This window comes from Leiobunum rupestre, chromosome 2, assembly GCF_980474605.1.
Source record: "Leiobunum rupestre chromosome 2, qqLeiRupe1.1.hap1, whole genome shotgun sequence".
In the NCBI taxonomy this organism is placed as follows: domain Eukaryota; kingdom Metazoa; phylum Arthropoda; class Arachnida; order Opiliones; family Sclerosomatidae; genus Leiobunum; species Leiobunum rupestre.
In genome coordinates this window covers 2355480-2373210 of record NC_143385.1, presented here as the reverse complement: position 1 = coordinate 2373210, position 17731 = coordinate 2355480, and the positions used below count along the sequence as shown (strand labels likewise).

The 17731-nt window shown below is 37.6% G+C and overlaps 1 protein-coding gene and 1 pseudogene across 1 annotated transcript; both read right to left on the bottom strand.

Annotated features, from left to right (window-relative positions):
* Positions 1–2903: 2903 nt before the first annotated feature.
* On the bottom strand, positions 2904–4836 carry LOC149954669 (uncharacterized). The gene is made up of 2 exons (XM_090164538.1): positions 4758–4836; positions 2904–3777 (listed from the first exon to the last, which is right to left on the bottom strand). Exons 1-2 carry the CDS (start codon positions 4813–4815, stop codon positions 2972–2974), a joined length of 864 nt encoding a protein of 287 aa, XP_090020664.1. The 5' UTR covers positions 4816–4836; the 3' UTR covers positions 2904–2971.
* Positions 4837–8002: 3166 nt separating this feature from the next.
* LOC149954668 (tubulin beta chain pseudogene) lies at positions 8003–10165 on the bottom strand (annotated as a pseudogene).
* Between the last annotated feature and the right edge of the window lie 7566 nt (positions 10166–17731).

Genomic DNA, 17731 nt, shown 5'->3' with positions numbered 1-17731 from the left:
TTAAATATTTGGCGAATATTAAATTGTTTAGCGTTGCTTCGACGGTTCGGGATCAGGTAGGCTATTTTCTATCAGGTTTTTAAAATTCCTGTGAGGGCAATGGTTCTTTTATGTTCACGGGTTCCCAAGTCAAGAAGCGGTCACTTAGATAGAAAAACTTGGCTGTGCAAGTAATCGATCATCATCGAGTGCTCGAAAATTTATATGCTCGGGTACTCGAATACTCGAAAAAGCCGCCTTGCTGAATTAGTCGGGTTATAATTTATCCCATCATGTTCGGGTGCTCGTCTATTCAACCAGTATATTACTATTTTGTGTTTCCACCGCAATAATTTCAACACGACGCTCTCTGATATTACTATATTAGAAATGGTTTGAAACTGAAAGAGAGGGAAAAGGGAAGGGAGTGAAACAATGATTGAACGCTAAAACCGCTAACCCCCCCCCCCCTTTTCATGACCTTGAAAGAAAGTACAGTCGAAATTCAACAATCGTTACGTAGTGTGGTCTGAGCTATTTTAAAATACCTCGTTCGATTAATTTTAAGTTTTAGTTTTATTTTGAGTGTCACTTTAACACTTTGGCTATTAATTTCCATGGGTGGTTCGGATTGCGGTTTGGCGGTTTCGGCGCCGCTAGGCTTAGGTAACTAAGGCATCATTTTAGTAGTTTAAATGTTTAATACAGTTAATCAGTCAACTTATCTATGAATTATTAAGTTTTAAATCCTTAATTCGTTATGAATTATTATACATCAGATTTAATTTAGTTATGAGAATAATTAAAGAAAATAACCTGAAAAAAATTGATCGAGTACCCGAACGTTCCTCTTAACGACTCGATTACTCGAATTAGGTAATTTTCGGCTTAATCGAGTATTCGACTACCCGACCCGATACTCGACGAAAAAATTTCAGATTCTCGGTACTCGACTCGATTGCCTAAAACCACTACTCGCACCGCCCTAAGAAAATGTTACCTTGAATGGTTCTTTGATGTTGCTTATACACATTTTGTTCGGGAAATATAGGGAAGTTGTTTCATGATATGAAGATATGTTGTAGTGTACAGTTTTTAGTTCCAATACAATTTCTACAAGTTCTACTGATATAATTTTACTAGTTGAATTTCGCTGCGTCAAATGTGTTTTCAATAAGTTTAATTTTTTTCCTTTATCTGTAGCAGACGGATATTTTACTAATGCAATCAAGTTAATTATATGAACGGAAATAACTATAAGCATTAATTATTATTTGTATGACAATTTATAAATCTAATTATAAATATTATCTGATGAAGGATATGAAAATAAATTAACGGAAATTATGTTCTATAGATAAGGCTTAGTATGTTTGCACGTACAATATGCGATTGATAATTTATGAAAGGATAAAAACTTCGTTAGATTTGCATATTTAATCTATAGATAGAAACAATTTGTGCTGGAACTCGAATGATTTAACATAAAATATGTCGCTGTGCAGCATCAGAATCTGGGATAAATTCAATCTTTTGACTTGATCCTCTTACCTACGAAAGGAGAGTTACGATATTAACGTGACCATCATCTAAATGTATCTGTTTGTTCAGTATGCATTAATTTCTATTTAAATGCAATTTTTGGAACAACGACATTGCAGTTTCCCGATTCAAAAAAACATTCTTAATAATATTTTAAATTTAATTAATAATTAATTAAATAAAAATTAAATATATAAACTACCACAATTTGTTTGAAATATTTATAATTATCGTAAAATACTTAAATTGAAACTAACAATTCGTGGCATAAACAATTGTTTAAAGACGAAGATTGCAAAACTAAAATGTATTAATTATTCGTAGAATGTAGATTGGAGCTATTCGCCTGCGCAGTGTCGGAAAAGAAGTAGAGAGTGGCGTTGACGAAGATGTTTTGATACAGTGCAAATGGTTTCACGTTGTATGTTCTGTCCGCATCGGTTCGGCAGATAGAAAACTTTTAATCAGGTCAACACAATTAAATAAAAAATATATTATTTTTAATGTTGGGGTAAAAGGTTTAAATATCGTCGATGCGTACTGAAACGAAATAACTGCACATGAACGAGTGTATTTCTAATAGAGCAGCTGGTGTTAAATTCTTAATAGGCAAGGTTTCTAAATAAAATTTTTTTTTACCTACATACTTCCAAAATTCTAAATGGAAAATGTTTTACCTATTTCCAAAATTCTAAATAGAAAATGTTTTAACCTACTTCCCAAATTCTAAATGTAAATTGTTTTACCTACTTCCAAAATTCTAAATAAAAAACGTTTTAACATACTTCCAAAGTTCTAAATGCAAAGTGTTTTAACCTACTACCAAAATTCTAAATGTAAATTTTCTTACCAACTTCCAAAATTCTAAATCGAAAATATTTTAACCTACTTCCAAAATTCTAAATGTAAATTTTTTTACCTACTTCCAAAATTCTAAATGGAAAATATTTTAACCTAATTCCAAAATTCTAAATGTAAATTTTCTTACCTATTTCCAAAATTCTAAATGGAAAATATTTTAACCTACTTCCAAAATTCTAAATGTAAATTTTTTTACCTACTTCCAAAATTCTAAATGGAAAATGTTTTACCAACTTCAAAAATTCTAAATGGAAAATGTTTTAACCAACTTCAAAAATTCTAAATGGAAAATGTTTTAACCAACTTCAAAAATTCTGAATGGAATTTTTTTACCTACTTCCAAATTTTTTGTTGTTTGTCATACAAATTTTATAAAACTTTAACAACTAACGAGGAGCTAGATATTAATTCAAGTAGGTAAATTACTTCATATGATTTTAAGTTAATTAAAACGTGGTTCCCTTTTAAAGTAAAGGTGTAACCCTCTTGTAAAATAAAGAAATGAAATGTTTTTTGCACAGCAATATATATTTATTTTTTTGGTAAAGAAGTCAAAGCCTTTTATAAAAAAATATTTTTTTTTCTATATCTAAAAAGGAATTTGGTCGGCGTTACGTTTCATAGCAAGTGTGTTGGCACTGCGTTCCATCCATGCCAACGGTGCAGCGTTCCTCTTCAGCATTTTGGGCAATGGTTTGGCACTGCGTTTCATCCAAGATAACGGTGCGGCGTTTCTTTTGAGCATTTTGGGCAATGGTTTGGCGCTGCGTTTCATCCAAGCTAACGGTGCGGCGTTCCTCTTCAGCATTTTGGGCAATGGTTTGGCACTGCGTTTCATAAAAGCTAACGGTGCAGCGTTCCTCTTCAGTATTTTGGGCAATGGTTTGGCACTGCGTTTCATCCAAGCTAACGGTGCGGCGTTTCGTTTGAGCATTTTGGGCAACGGTTTGGCACTGCGTTTCATAAAAGCTAACGGTGCAGCGTTCCTCTTCAGTATTTTGGGCAATGGTTTGGCACTGCGTTTCATCCAAGCTAACGGTGCGGCGTTTCGTTTGAGAATTTTGGGCAATGGTTTGGCACTGCGTTTCATCCAAGCTAACGGTGCAGCGTTTCTTTTGAACATTTCGGGCAATGGTTTGGCACTGCGTTTCATCCAAGCTAACGGTGCGGCGTTTCTTTTGAGCATTTTAGGCAATGGTTTGGCACTGCGTTTCATCCAAGCTAACGGTGCGGCGTTTCTTTTGAGCATTTTAGGCAATGGTTTGGCACTGCGTTTCATCCAAGCTAACGGTGCCGCATTTCTTTTTTGTATTATTCGCAAAGGGTTGGCCAAACGTTTCACTAAAGCATCTCTTTTTTTCTCGGAGGCATTTCTTTTCGCTATACTTTTCGATTCTATACACAAAATCCCAAATCAAATAGTATAGTCAATTTTATTAGTGTTGCAGCTATTTAAATTAGCCTAATTTGCCCTTAAATACGCTGCAAAAAAATTGAGGAGCCATTGTAAACCCTGGAGTCCCCGATAAATATTTTAATTATGTGAAATACTGAAGGCACTTTTCTGTTTTCTTTCTGTTTACGGTTCATGGAACACTAAAGGAATTGGTCATTTTACGCAGGGGCTTTATTTCGAGCGGTGATATTTCTCCAAAAATAGCCCCAAGTTGGTCAAATTTTATCTCACTTAATGTCGCCTCAATTTCGTAACCAAAAGTAATCTGATTTTCCAAGGACATATATTTCCCAGACATGGCAGCTGAATAGCTTTCACTTACTTAGGTCCCAAGAATTGGCCACAACTATTTTATTATCTATTATCCCCTTCCATAAAAACTTGTCTAGGTTAACGGTAATAGTTAGTGTAGGGAGCTGTTGGTTCGATCTCATGGCATGCAGGGCTTGCCACCACCCTCCTACGCATTGTAACCCGGCCACCTGAATTAAGGGCTTCAAAAGTCGCATGATGACTTAGGCCTAAGGTGGTGCCTTGGGTATTAGCCTAGCGGATTATTTATTTATTTAAATTTAACATTGGAATATCTTTTCCATATCTTTCTTTATAATTTGAGTACAGATTCCTTATTTACTGACATTCTGAGCTTATATCTGCGCTTAAATGCCTAACTCGACTAAAACAATAGCGTTTTTGACGTTTCTCTACGCCAGCAATTTGCATAAATGTTTGGACTCTGATCAAGGGTTTTTACAAGGCTCCATGTCCATTTTAAGCAAAATAATTTTAAATACTTAACTATTAATTTTTTTTAAATAATACTATACTATAACAAAGTAATGTTTGATAGAACTTAAGTTTTACAATATTGTTATTAATAGTAAATACTATTTTAAATAGTAGTATTCTAAAAACTCACCCACAGTCACTAATACAACGGCCACGAAGACAAGCAAGATGAGTACCGCCGGCTTCATTCTGGAGCGATTAACGAATCCACTTGGTTTGATAAATATATATATATATTGACTTTAAGAACTTTCTTAATCAGTCGAAAACGGATGCTGTTTCGTAGACTAATAATGTATTTCGGCGGATAATAGCTCAATTATTAGAGATATTTATCGAGGAAAAAGAGAAAAAGGAAATGCATACGATGGCAGCGAAACAGAGGAAATCATTAAATTTGAAAAATAATTAACTTGTTATTTTTTCTTATAATTACTAATTAGTTGTTTTCTAAGATAATTAAAGGTGGGGTAAATATTTCAGACCCACCCCACCCATACAAGTTGGTATTAAGTTAAAGAACTATTGACAAACTGAATTAGAAAACATTATCAAACTGTTAAACAGATCCGTATACATACAGGGTGTCCATGAACCAGGGCGAATATCTCAAATTCTGTTTAAGGTACGATTTTGAAATTTTCAAGTCGTATACAAGATGTAAGGGGAAACCTACTGTGAAAATGTCGATGGCCTTGAACCATGTCTTCAAGGTCATCCAAAAACTAGCTCGAGAACCGTAAGTGGTAGAAAGTTGGTTTCAATTAAAAAAGTGTTCCACGTGACTTTTTAAGTACAAATAACTTAAACCGGATCATATTTGACCAATAGGAAGCCGAGAAATGCTAGATGAAAAACAAGAAGTTCGTTAAGTTGATAACGTGTCGAAAGCGAGGTTCGGGAGCTTATAACTCTAAAGATACTCGTGTTAGTGAACTGAAATTTGCTACTTATCCTCATCAGGATTGAGGGTCTAGAGTTTAACAATTTCAATGACCTTGAACCATGTCTTCAAGGTCATCCAAAAACTAACGCGAGAACCGTAAGTGTTAGAAAGTTGGTTCCAATTTGAAAAGTGTCCCACGTCACATTGTAGGTCTAATCCGCGTGTGCTGCAGCGCGGATTAGCGTTGAAATAAGCTAAGATATCTACGTCAAGGTTGTTTTCACGATTATCTCCTTGTATTAACCATTAACATCGCCTGTTAATCGAAATCGATTGACAACTCGCAAAATCGTATTGTGCCTAAGTGTTAATCGAGGATGACCCTGCCGAAAAATAGCCGCTGCTATAAGCTAGCATTTCTCCCATTTTCATAAAATAACCGAACCATTTCGCCTTTTTCTCGAATTGTATACATAACTTTATTATTTCTAAAGAAAAAATTAACTTTGTGGTTACAAAAAGAAACTTCGAATGAATATTAAGCTTAGCGTTAAATAAAATGACATTTGAATTTTTTTTAAATGTTGTTGTCATGACGACCACCATAATGAGTTTGTCTAGCAAATTTTGATGTAACACGAATTGGTTATGTGCCTTTTCTTTCAATTTTCATTTTAAAGACCTTTGTGATTTTGAAAAACACTCTATCGACTTCCTATTGGTAACATTCGTACGAATTAAAGGTAATTGGACCTACAATGTGACGTCGAACACTTTTCTATTTGGAACCAACTTTCTAACACTTACGGTTCTCGCGTTAGTTTTTGGATGACCGTGAAGACATGGTTAAAGGTCATTGTAATTTTTAAACTAAAGACCCTCAATCCTGATGAGGATGTGTAGCAAATTGCAGTACTCTAACACGTGTATCTTTAGAGTTATCAGCTCCCGAACCTCGCTTTCGACACGTTGTCAACTTAACGACCTTCTTGTTTATCATCTAGCATTTCTCGGCTTCTTATTGGTCAAATCCAATCAAGTTAAAGCTATTTGTACTTCAAACGTTACGTGGAACACCTTTCTAATTGGAACCAACTTTCTAACACTTACGGTTTTCGAGTTAGTTTTTGGATGACCTTGAAGACGTGGTTCAAGGTCATCGACATTTACGCAGTAGGTTTCCCCCTACATCTTGTATACGACTTGAAAATTTCAAAATCATACCTAAAACAGATTTTGAGATATTCGCCCTGGTTAATTTTTTTAGTGGACACCCTGTATAGAACTTTCAAAACTATAATTGTTTTTTTCACAACTCATTTCTAAACCAAGAGCTAATTTACTTTAATAGCTGAACAAATACTATTTCGAAAGTAAAATAATACAGATATGCCCCAATTTCAAATTTTAAAAACTCGCCTTTTTAAAATCATTTGTCCTCTCATTTTGTACTATTGAGCTAAACGGAACGGTAAAAACTCTTTTACAAAGAGCGCAGTGGTGTAGTCGGGCCGGTACAGCCAACTTCAATTTCGCGCATAATCGAATTTGGCTGTACCCAGGTAGCGCTCCGGTTCTTTTTACTTTAGGACTACACCACTGAAAGAGCGCTAAACGAAACTGCGAGGACCACAATTCTCAATCCTCACGAAAGAGTGAAAAGATTGAAGCTAAAATGGCTAAAAAAAGTGGAGCAAAATTTATCAGCTCACGAAAGAGAGATGAGAGGAGCAAAATTTGTTCTGCTCAAAAATGCGAGACTCCGAGCTGCTTTTTCACCAAAATCCGACCACTGTTTTGAAGGTCAAGATCGCTCGGTTTATGAATGTTACGTTGTTTTACAATTTCAGTATAATAACGAATTAAACATTTTCACTTTTCCCCGATGGGTACCTCTTTCGGTCGATGTCTTTACTGGAAATATTTTTGAAATATTTGTCTCTTATAAAAAAACATCCTCGCATTATCAAAAAATTTTGATTATCGAGATCTCTCTTTCCTGAAGATCTTGATTTTTACTGCTGAAACAGAGATTCCCAAATTTTGCAGTACCAAAACAATATCTTTTAAAAGAAAAATATATAAGTATTTATTTTAAAAAAAAATATATACATCAATGTGCCATTTATATAGTCCGTTCAAAGCAATCGTTATATCTACCTTAAGTTAGTAATGGTCCTTTCAAACTACATAGTTTTGAAAAAGTAAAATTTGGGTTTAAAAAATGTTATTGGTACTTAAAGATTGGGTGTTAGCTCAATCGTCAATCTGGCAGTTGCAGGTCGGGTGGATCATTGGTTTAAAATAAAATTTCTGTATCGTCGTTAAACTTAATACCAGCGAATGAACTCTAATAGTATAATATATATATATATATATATATATACATGAAACATTTATTTTAAAAGAAGAATACTATTTTATTATACACATATAAATAATAAATACATGTAAATCTAGTTGATTATTTCATGACCATCGCCCAAGCATTATTCTTCTTCAAAATCACCTTCGTCCTCGACGGCAGCTTCCTGGTACTGCTGGTGCTCCAAAATAAAGTCCATGTTAGACTCCTCTTCCGTGAACTCCATCGCGTCCAGCCTTCTCCGGTGTCCCAATGGAAGAAAGCCTTTATCTTAAACTTTGCTACCAGAAATTAAAATAAGTTAGTAATTATATTTACAGTACACAATTTTCCAATTTAATCTAAAAATTATATTCTAAAATTAAAGTCAGTTGTACTAACAATTGTAAGTGGAAACCTTAGAAAAAGTTAAGTTATTAACAAATATCCTTTTGTGTGGGCCCTACCCGTGCTCATGCAAAATGCAAATTGTTTTGAAATTGACTTGTCTACCTAAATTGAGATAGCAGGTGTAAATAATATCGGAAGTGTATAATATAGCCCTTACAAGATAGGTCTCCAGCTAATGTTTTTACAAAGAGTACAAGCGTGAATTCCGGGGGATTGGCCATTGCGAGTGGACTTCACACGGTGGTTCTTGGAGCGTTCAGAATAAGATGTCTTGTTTCCTAAAAGCGTCCTTCTCACTGACGAAGCTACTTTCGGAAAGGAAGGACCATTCAACACCCACAACCAGCACGAGTCGGCGCTCGAAAACCCGCATGCCACGTTTACACGTGGTTTACAGGAGCGATTTTCGATTAACATGTGGGCTGGAATAGTTGGATTCACTGTGGCGTCGTACCTGGTTTTCTAGCAAAATGTCTTGCCTTATCTTCTGGACGACCTTCCACTAGCGACGAATGTGGTTGCAGCACGAAGAGGTTCCTGCTCACTATGCCTTGGCGGAAGAACGGAACGCAGATGAAAAGGGAGAGGAGGTCCAGTCTTATGGCCTTCGAGATCACCCGACCTAACTCCGCTGGACTTTTTCTTGTGGGGATGGATGAAGGATCTGGTATACGCCACGCCATAAGATTCTGATATTGATTTGGTGGCAAGTTTCCAAACCGCTACCGAACAGATTCGGAACACACCGAGAGTATTTCACAAGCACGTGATTCCCTCCTTCGACGCTGTCATCTTTGTGTAAGAGATGAAGGAAGAAACTTCGAACATTTATTGTAACTTGTACAAAATACACATTTTCCTACTTTGTTCTTCTGTTTTATTTAAACTCATTGCACATTTCTTCTTTACTTATTTGTTTTTGTTATTTATCTCAATTACAATGTATTGGCAAATTTATCATACCCCTGCAATTGCATTTCCCTGCTGCTTTTGTTTGTGTTTGTTGCAGCCTACTTCAAGGGGCTACTAGGCCACACTTTGAAGCCCTCTGGCGCTCTTTTAACTCATCGTAGGAGCATGGGGCAAAACAGGCATACTTCAACCCACCCCCTACAATTCCTTACAATTTTTGCATAACCTTTTGAAACACCTTGTATAATCTTTATGGCCATAGGTAAAGCAATAAGTTTCCGAAATCGTTACTGTACAATAAAGATTTTTTCACTTACGTCACTCTGATAAGAATAGTAAATTTACCAAAGCAACTGGACAAAAGAAAATTATGACCATAAAATGCGATTAAAATCGGTAAGTAACAGCGGTAAAGACCCTTAAGACTCCAGTTACACACTGCTATTACACATTTTAAATTGAATATCTTAGGATTTGTAACGAAAACATGTTACATTCCTGCTGAGTCAACACGGAGACAGATAAGGATCTGTTCTGTTGACTTCCTATCGCTGTTAAGGGAGCAAATCCTGGCATAAAATACAATGAAGTCAAGGAAAAGGGACCATGTTAACAGCCAGTTTGCGCAGATCGGTGTTGAGTTGAACAGGAAAACTCAAACAGATTAGTAACAATGTAGAGGACTCCAAATGGTAAGGTCTCCGTAGGTTGAACTTAATAGTTTCCGAGTTCCCAAACCAATGTCGTACAAAGCTTCGTTGTCGATGGTAAATGTTTCGTCCGTGTTTTCCACCAACTGATGGACTGACAGCGTCGCTTTGTACGGTTCCACCACCATGTCAGATACCTTCAACCGTATCAACATTTACTTATTTCTACATTCAAATGCAGTGAAGCCCACTTTTGGAGAAGGGACGACGGGGAAAATAGCCATGATCCTGTCGGGAAACTCTTCTCTAATTTGGAACCCAAGCAGCGTTCCCATTCCAGATCTAGTTCCACCACTGACGAGATTTGGTTGAAACTAGGTGGGTAGGTAGACCTTATGGTAACAAAGAATTTCACCAAGGGAAAAGTTGCAATGGGCATTAATTTTTCCATGGCAACCGAAAATGTTTTTGACAACACTGTATTTATATTTTCCCATTGAAAATGACATGGGAATCTGAGCACTTCTAAATAATAATAATAATAATAATCAAATTCAAACAACTAAATTCTATTTTATTAATTTTGATGAAATTCATTTATTACCGTCGAATTGGCAATTGGTTGGTAAATACAACTTTTTATTTCTATATTTCGCTTTTCTCCATTTTTACCGATTCTGATCAATTTTGATCAAATTGACCAAAATATCATAAAATTAATTTCCTTTGTCAATTTTGATCTATTTTTTTGAGTTTAGAAGCGCTCAGATTCCCATGCTATTTTGAATGAAAAAATATACGTACTGTGTTGTCAAAAACATTTTCGGTTGCCATGAAAAAACTAATGTCCATTGCAACTTTTCCCTTGGTGAAATTTCATTTTACCATAAGGTCTACATACCCACCTAGTTTCAACAAAATCGGTGATTATCACTTCGGGTAGTCTCCTCGTTAGTGAAGGGGTCAGTTGGACGCTATGAAGACAGTTTGCGGTTTCGGATTATTTTCGGACGACGTCCACCACGCTGTCGACCAGCTTAACATCCTCTATGTAGTGACCGGCATTGAGTTTCAGGGCTAGCTAGTTAATTAGCACGAGCTACGTTTAAAAATTCCAAATGAATATGAAACTGTCCGGCCTGAAGAGCTGCCCGAAACGTCTCGAACGAACTGAATTCAGAGGTCCTGGTTCAAGGTCCCCCAGAATTGCCCGAGGAACGTACTATCCGGCTTTAAATTTATTAAGAAACAGTTAAAGTTCGTATTTAGAATAAATGGTAAGGTTTGCGATGAAGATAGGGTTTCTAGTTATTTTACAATTAAAAAACCATTGGAATATTGCGGGGTACACGTTTTGTTTTCAAGTAAGAAGCGTAGTAATCCTAAATTTTACCCAAAAATGAAAGTAACTATGCAAATACTTGTGTACAACGCAGAATTATGCCACTAATAATTTGTTAGAAACACCATGTTTAGATTATATAAACATAAATTTACTTTCCTGAGTTTTAGAAATTTTATTTTTAGAACTTAAGGGTTCTCAAGAATTTATTTATACAAGAGGTGGGCAAACATTGTGAGCGTTCATTTTTGAAAAGCTTCTCGAATGAGTGAGCACTGCAAATACGAAGGTCGGTTGGTCTTGTTAAGCGAGAAAGAGAAATTGAGCCAGCTCAGGGTGATCGCCGATTATTTCGCTCAGTCAGTGATTTTTAACGGCGCGGTGAGCGAGATCTGCCGATCGAGTCGCTAGCCTGCTCAATTTTAAGCGCCGCTTCCCCTAGCGGCGGGATAATTCGTTCACTAGAAAGCGCTGACGGCGGGTTGAGTGAGATCGCGCCGAGAGAAGCGCTAGTTTTTTAACATTGGAATTTCTCATCCCACTGAACGACGGGGTAGACTGTTTCCCGGAATTCGCCCAAAGCGCTGTGAGAAAAAAGTTTCATTTCTTATAAATTATTTCATAAAAAAGTGCATTGAATAAAAAAATAGACAGTAAAATATTATTTGTATATATTTTCCCACCGCGCTGTGAGCGAATTGCGGAAAAATAACTATCCCGTCGCTCAGTGCGTTTAGAAATTCTATGTTAAAAAACTAGCGCTTCTCTCGGCGCGATCTCACTCAGCCCGCCGTCAGCGCTTTCTAGTGAACGTATTATCCCGCCGCTGGAGGACGTGGCGCTTCAAATTGAGCAGGCTAGCGTGTCGATCAACTGATTTCGCTCAACGCACCGTGAACGATCAGTGACTGAGATAATTTCACGGCACTCGGCCTGAGCTGGTTCAGTTTAAGAGAGAGAAAATAGCATCGCCAGTATTGAGCACTAGCTTACTTGATCACTCAAATTGAAAAGGTCTGAGCGTTCATTTCAGAATTCGCTCACAATATTTGCCCACCTCTGATTTATACATATTACGAAAAACATTCTTGATATTTTCGACATTTAGAATCGGTATTAAACTGATGTCAGTTAAATAACTGTTTGCTAACAACAGAAAGATTAGACATTGGTTCTTTTCGCGTTGCAAATTTGTGAACAGTCCATCGGGAGTGATTCATCAGATATCATCTCCCAAAACTAGAAAATATAACGAAAATATTGTCGCCCTCTGGGTTAATTTTTTTAATTACACTTTAGACCAATCATACGCGCTACATACGACTTTGTACAGTCTCTAAAATATAGGTGTTTCTTTAAAATACGGGAGGTCACGTGTAAATGTTTTTTCTACGTCACTAGCTAAAGTTATTGAAGATAGAGAGCGTGCGCTCGAGTCGATAAAGATTTTGGTATTTGAGGTCCACGTGCGAAACGCGCGTGCCAATAAAGCACTAAAAAGCTTAAGCTGGTGACGCGGGGAAAAACATTTTATACATTTAATTTTTTTATTGATTTATTTTATAGAAACACCTATTAAAACTACGAAGTATATTACTGAAATCAATATAAACCTTTGCCCTCTCTCTGTGCTTATAAATTCTTTTAGTTTATCTCTCAACCAAATAATTTTATAAGAGTCCCTCTGGTGCAAAAATTGAGCACTAAGTGGCACTTGTTGATTTAATTATTACTATTTCAAACGCAGTTTCCAATTTCGGGGCGAAAATTAAGGAAAATCGGGTCGATACTGTAGAAGGGATCTACAGATAGGAGAAATTCGACACACCCGCGCAAATAAATTAACGAGACTAACTCGTCCACCGTTTATAATCCAAATTTTATATGATTCTTGATAACCGTAATGTTATCTTGGGATAGTTGAAGTGAAAAAACAGAATATTCCAGGTTAATGCAACTAAGTCTTTATCCGGTCGTTAGACCCTAATATCAATACGAAATACAAAAATATAACAGACTTGGGTTCAGGGGTTAAACAAACTCAAGATTTTTTATTGGTACGAGTTATTAGTAAGTTTTTTTAATTTCTTCAAATTTGTTTAGGATTTAGCTATATTATCCCTTTTAATTATGGACTTATCTACTTTTTCGCGTATTTTATCATCCTTCTCATAGTCCATAGGTGGTTTCTTCTAACTTAACTTATCGTATATACTATTCTCCACCACACTCCCCCCTTTTCGGCTTTCCGTTGCTATATGCAACGCGTTTTGAAATTTTTAATGTTTAGGCTTAATTTCTCCTTTAGATTTGACAGTCGCCAGCCAGATTTCCCGCACGGTACTGATGAGTTCCAAATAGAACGAAACCGATCTACCGTTGGAATTGCTGGCTATTTTATTTAGTTTTTTTATGTAGTTTATTACTCGAAGATCTATTTGATCCGAGATTCGCGTCTTTTTGTTTGCTCGAAGACCTATTGGTACGAGTTATTAGTAAGTTTTTTTAATTTCTTCAAATTTGTTTAGGATTTAGCTATATTATCCCTTTTAATTATGGACTAATCTACTTTTTCGCGTATTTTATCAAGATTTTTTAATATAGTTACCCGCGGATTTTAAAGTAATTAAATGGTGGAATTTATACTTTGTTAGCTGTTAATATAAATTTAAACGAAAAAGTACGAAAATTTTATGAATTTTTCAACCAGAAATGGTTTAAATCGTTACACAATTTAGGCCATTTAAGACAGTAAACCATAGTATAAATACGTTTCGGACAAACCATCTTTCAAATTGAAAATGAAATATGAATATTTAGCCCAACACCCCGAAATTTATTTAAAATAAAATTAAAGTATACAGGCCTTTCAATAATAAATATCATCCGTTATAAACACGAAAACCCTACTACCATGGGATACGATGCCATAAAACCATTGAGTTGGCCGGTGTAACGAAACCACAGCAAGAACAAGAATTTTCGTACCATCGTCCCAATTTGGTTACCACATTGTCCTACTTGAACATGGACGATTTCACGCCTTTGGAAATAAATATCAAAACTTAACTAAACGTTTAAAAATTAACAATTTTAAACTAGTCAACCCTTCGGTCAGATTATTCATCGGAGCTGGTTGCTTATCGTTTATATAGCTTCATAAAAGATAAATTTTTCTAAGCAGAGCCCCTTGCCAATTCCCGATTCAATGCTTATCTGACTAAAAGCGCGGGTATTTTATCGCGGAGAAGCTGATCTATTTTCTCAAATGTTTATTACTTTCAATTAGGTGGTAAAATTACGTTACTGCGGTAAAAATATTTCAAATTTCTTAATTGTTTTTATAAATCACACAACTATTGATTTTTAAATCGGTTTTTGTGGAGAAGCCTTTTTCTAATTTTAGAAATTTTGTATATTTTTAAGCAAATAAATACTAGGGACCCTGGTCTTCAAATGCGTGCCTCCTCTAAACAGATATCGAAAAATTCGATATTTAGCTGAGAAAATTTAGCTGAGAAAATTAATCAGTTATCGAAATCCACAACGGCTGAAGTTGAATCAATATTCTTAACTATGGAAGAATAGGCGAAACTATAAAGTCGATGAGTAGTGAAAAAAGGGACTCACGTGACCAATTAACTTCGTTGGCTCGTGAATAGGTCTTTCTATAAAATGCGGTGATTGTGTTAGTTTCGTCGCGTGCACATTTTATCTTTCAGGACGCGTGCGAAAATGCACGTAGAGAATCGAACTCATCCACGTGGTTTTTATTTCCCATTTTAAAAAGTTGGGCAAGACCAAAATAACTTTATAATTTCGCCTATTATGATTAAAAGTAAACTCAACAGCAACGAAAAATATTGTAAATGTTTTGAATATGCTTGACTTAATGACCATATTCAGAACTGCCGATATTTAGCAGAGTAAATGAGTAGCAGCATGCCAGCACCGTGTCTGTGTACTCGGAAGAAAATAACAGAAATTAGCTAGGACAGTAACAGGCGCTAATTCCACATTTATTTTACATTTTAATTAAAGCTAGCGTAACTGGCACTAATACCCTATAAGCACCATGTTAACATAACTTCTGATAAAACTGGTAACCATAGGCCAAATAATGATAAATCCAGGACATGACTGCCGTACCTTCGCGCGTACTAAATCCGACATCTACTAGAAATAACAAGCAGCCATTTTAGAGGGGGGAGTAAAAGTGTATGAAAACAAAATTGGGGACTAATTCAAGCGGTAATTTCCGGTTTAATGGGCGCCATCTATCGGTGTTTAAAATATTACTATCTCTCCAGCCATAGACCTTCCAGTCACGTGGTTTTTAAAATGTTGTTCCGAAAATGGCGTATTTCCGCAATAGAAACATTATTCCGATAGGTGGCGATAGTAGTCGCGTGTTAGCACGGCTGTACCCGTTTTGGAGAAAAGTCATGTCCTGGATTTATCATTACTTGGCCCATGCAAGAACGTAGCCATTGCAGGGGGTCTGGGATGATACAATACAATTTTATTTAAAATAAACCACCACTTTTCGAGAAACATTGAGAATTTAAGTTATATTTCCGATATATCGGCTGTACCCATATCGGTTCACCCCTAATTATATGGCGCAATTTTGATGATATTAATACATATTGCTATATCGTAGGGTACACGGCGGTGGTATTACTTTTTTTGTAATTGTTAAATATGATATGATTATTAGTAAGTGGTTTCGCGTATACCCCATCAATTCCTTATGAGAAATCAAATCTGTAATATTATTTTTAATTAATAATAATAATAATCAGTTAAGGTAATACCCAAGGCACCACCTTAGGCCTAAATCATCAAGCGACTTTTCAAGCCATTAATTTGATGGCCGGGTTACAATGCGCAGGAGGGTGGTCCCAGGCCCTTCATGCCACGCGACGGAACAGCTCCCTACGCTAACTATTACCGTTAATTATGAAAGGAAAAAGTTATAAAGGCACTTAAACATATAGGTAAATTAAGAAAGGAATTCCACTTTTGTATATAACAGTTTTGATTTTTTAAATTTTAAAAACGTACGACTAGTTTCGCTTTCCCTTTCGGGAACATCATCTGGTTTTTAAGGAAGGGGATACCGAAAAGCTCGGAGGGAAACCTTTAAACCAGTGCGAAGAGAACTTGCAAACTCAACGCAGAAGGAGTTGTTCCGAGTTTTCACCCAATGCGACAAGCCGGGATCGAACCCGGCTCTTCTTGCTGCGACGCGAGAGTGCTAACCATTTCGCCAGCCCACTTTTTAGCCAGGAGGTATACCCCCGTTTCTTCACCCCCGTTTCTTCACCCCCGTTTCTTCACCCCCGTTTCTTCACCCCCGCTTCTTCACCCCCGTTTCTTCACCCCCGTTTCTTCACCCCCGTTTCTTCACCCCCGTTTCTTCACCCCCGTTTCTTCACCCCCGTTTCTTCCCCCCCGTTTCTTCCCCCCCGTTTCTTCACCCCCGTTTCTTCACCCCCGTTTCTTCACCCCCGTTTCTTCACCCCCGTTTCTTCACCCCCGCTTCTTCACCCCCGTTTCTTCACCCCCGTTTCTTCACCCCCGTTTCTTCACCCCCGTTTCTTCACCCCCGTTTCTTCACCCCCGTTTCTTCACCCCCGTTTCTTCACCCCCGTTTCTTCACCCCCGTTTCTTCACCCCCGTTTCTTCACCCCCGTTTCTTCACCCCCGTTTCTTCACCCCCGTTTCTTCACCCCCGTTTCTTCACCCCCGTTTCTTCACCCCCGTTTCTTCACCCCCGTTTCTTCACCCCCGCTTCTTCACCCCCGTTTCTTCACCCCCGTTTCTTCACCCCCGTTTCTTCACCCCCGCTTCTTCACCCCCGTTTCTTCACCCCCGTTTCTTCACCCCCGTTTCTTCACCCCCGTTTCTTCACCCCCGTTTCTTCACCCCCGTTTCTTCACCCCCGTTTCTTCACCCCCGTTTCTTCACCCCCGCTTCTTCACCCCCGTTTCTTCACCCCCGTTTCTTCACCCCCGTTTCTTCACCCCCGTTTCTTCACCCCCGTTTCTTCACCCCCGTTTCTTCACCCCCGTTTCTTCACCCCCGTTTCTTCACCCCCGTTTCTTCACCCCCGTTTCTTCACCCCCGTTTCTTCACCCCCGTTTCTTCACCCCCGTTTCTTCACCCCCGTTTCTTCCCCCCCCGTTTCTTCACCCCCGTTTCTTCACCCCCGTTTCTTCACCCCCGTTTCTTCACCCCCGTTTCTTCACCCCCGCTTCTTCACCCCCGTTTCTTCACCCCCGTTTCTTCACCCCCGTTTCTTCACCCCCGCTTCTTCACCCCCGTTTCTTCACCCCCGTTTCTTCACCCCCGTTTCTTCACCCCCGTTTCTTCACCCCCGTTTCTTCACCCCCGCTTCTTCACCCCCGTTTCTTCACCCCCGTTTCTTCACCCCCGTTTCTTCACCCCCGTTTCTTCACCCCCGTTTCTTCACCCCCGTTTCTTCACCCCCGTTTCTTCACCCCCGCTTCTTCACCCCCGTTTCTTCACCCCCGTTTCTTCACCCCCGTTTCTT

What these genes read in the sequence shown, in the direction of transcription:
- LOC149954669 (XM_090164538.1), bottom strand. Translation starts at nt 4,815, where the DNA reads ATGAAGCCGGCGGTACTCATCTTGCTTGTCTTCGTGGCCGTTGTATTA. An exon ending in CGTTGTATTAGTGACTGTGG is followed by an intron (nt 3,778 to 4,757) that starts GTGAGTTTTTAG and finishes TTTTGTGTATAG; the next exon opens with AATCGAAAAGTATAGCGAAA.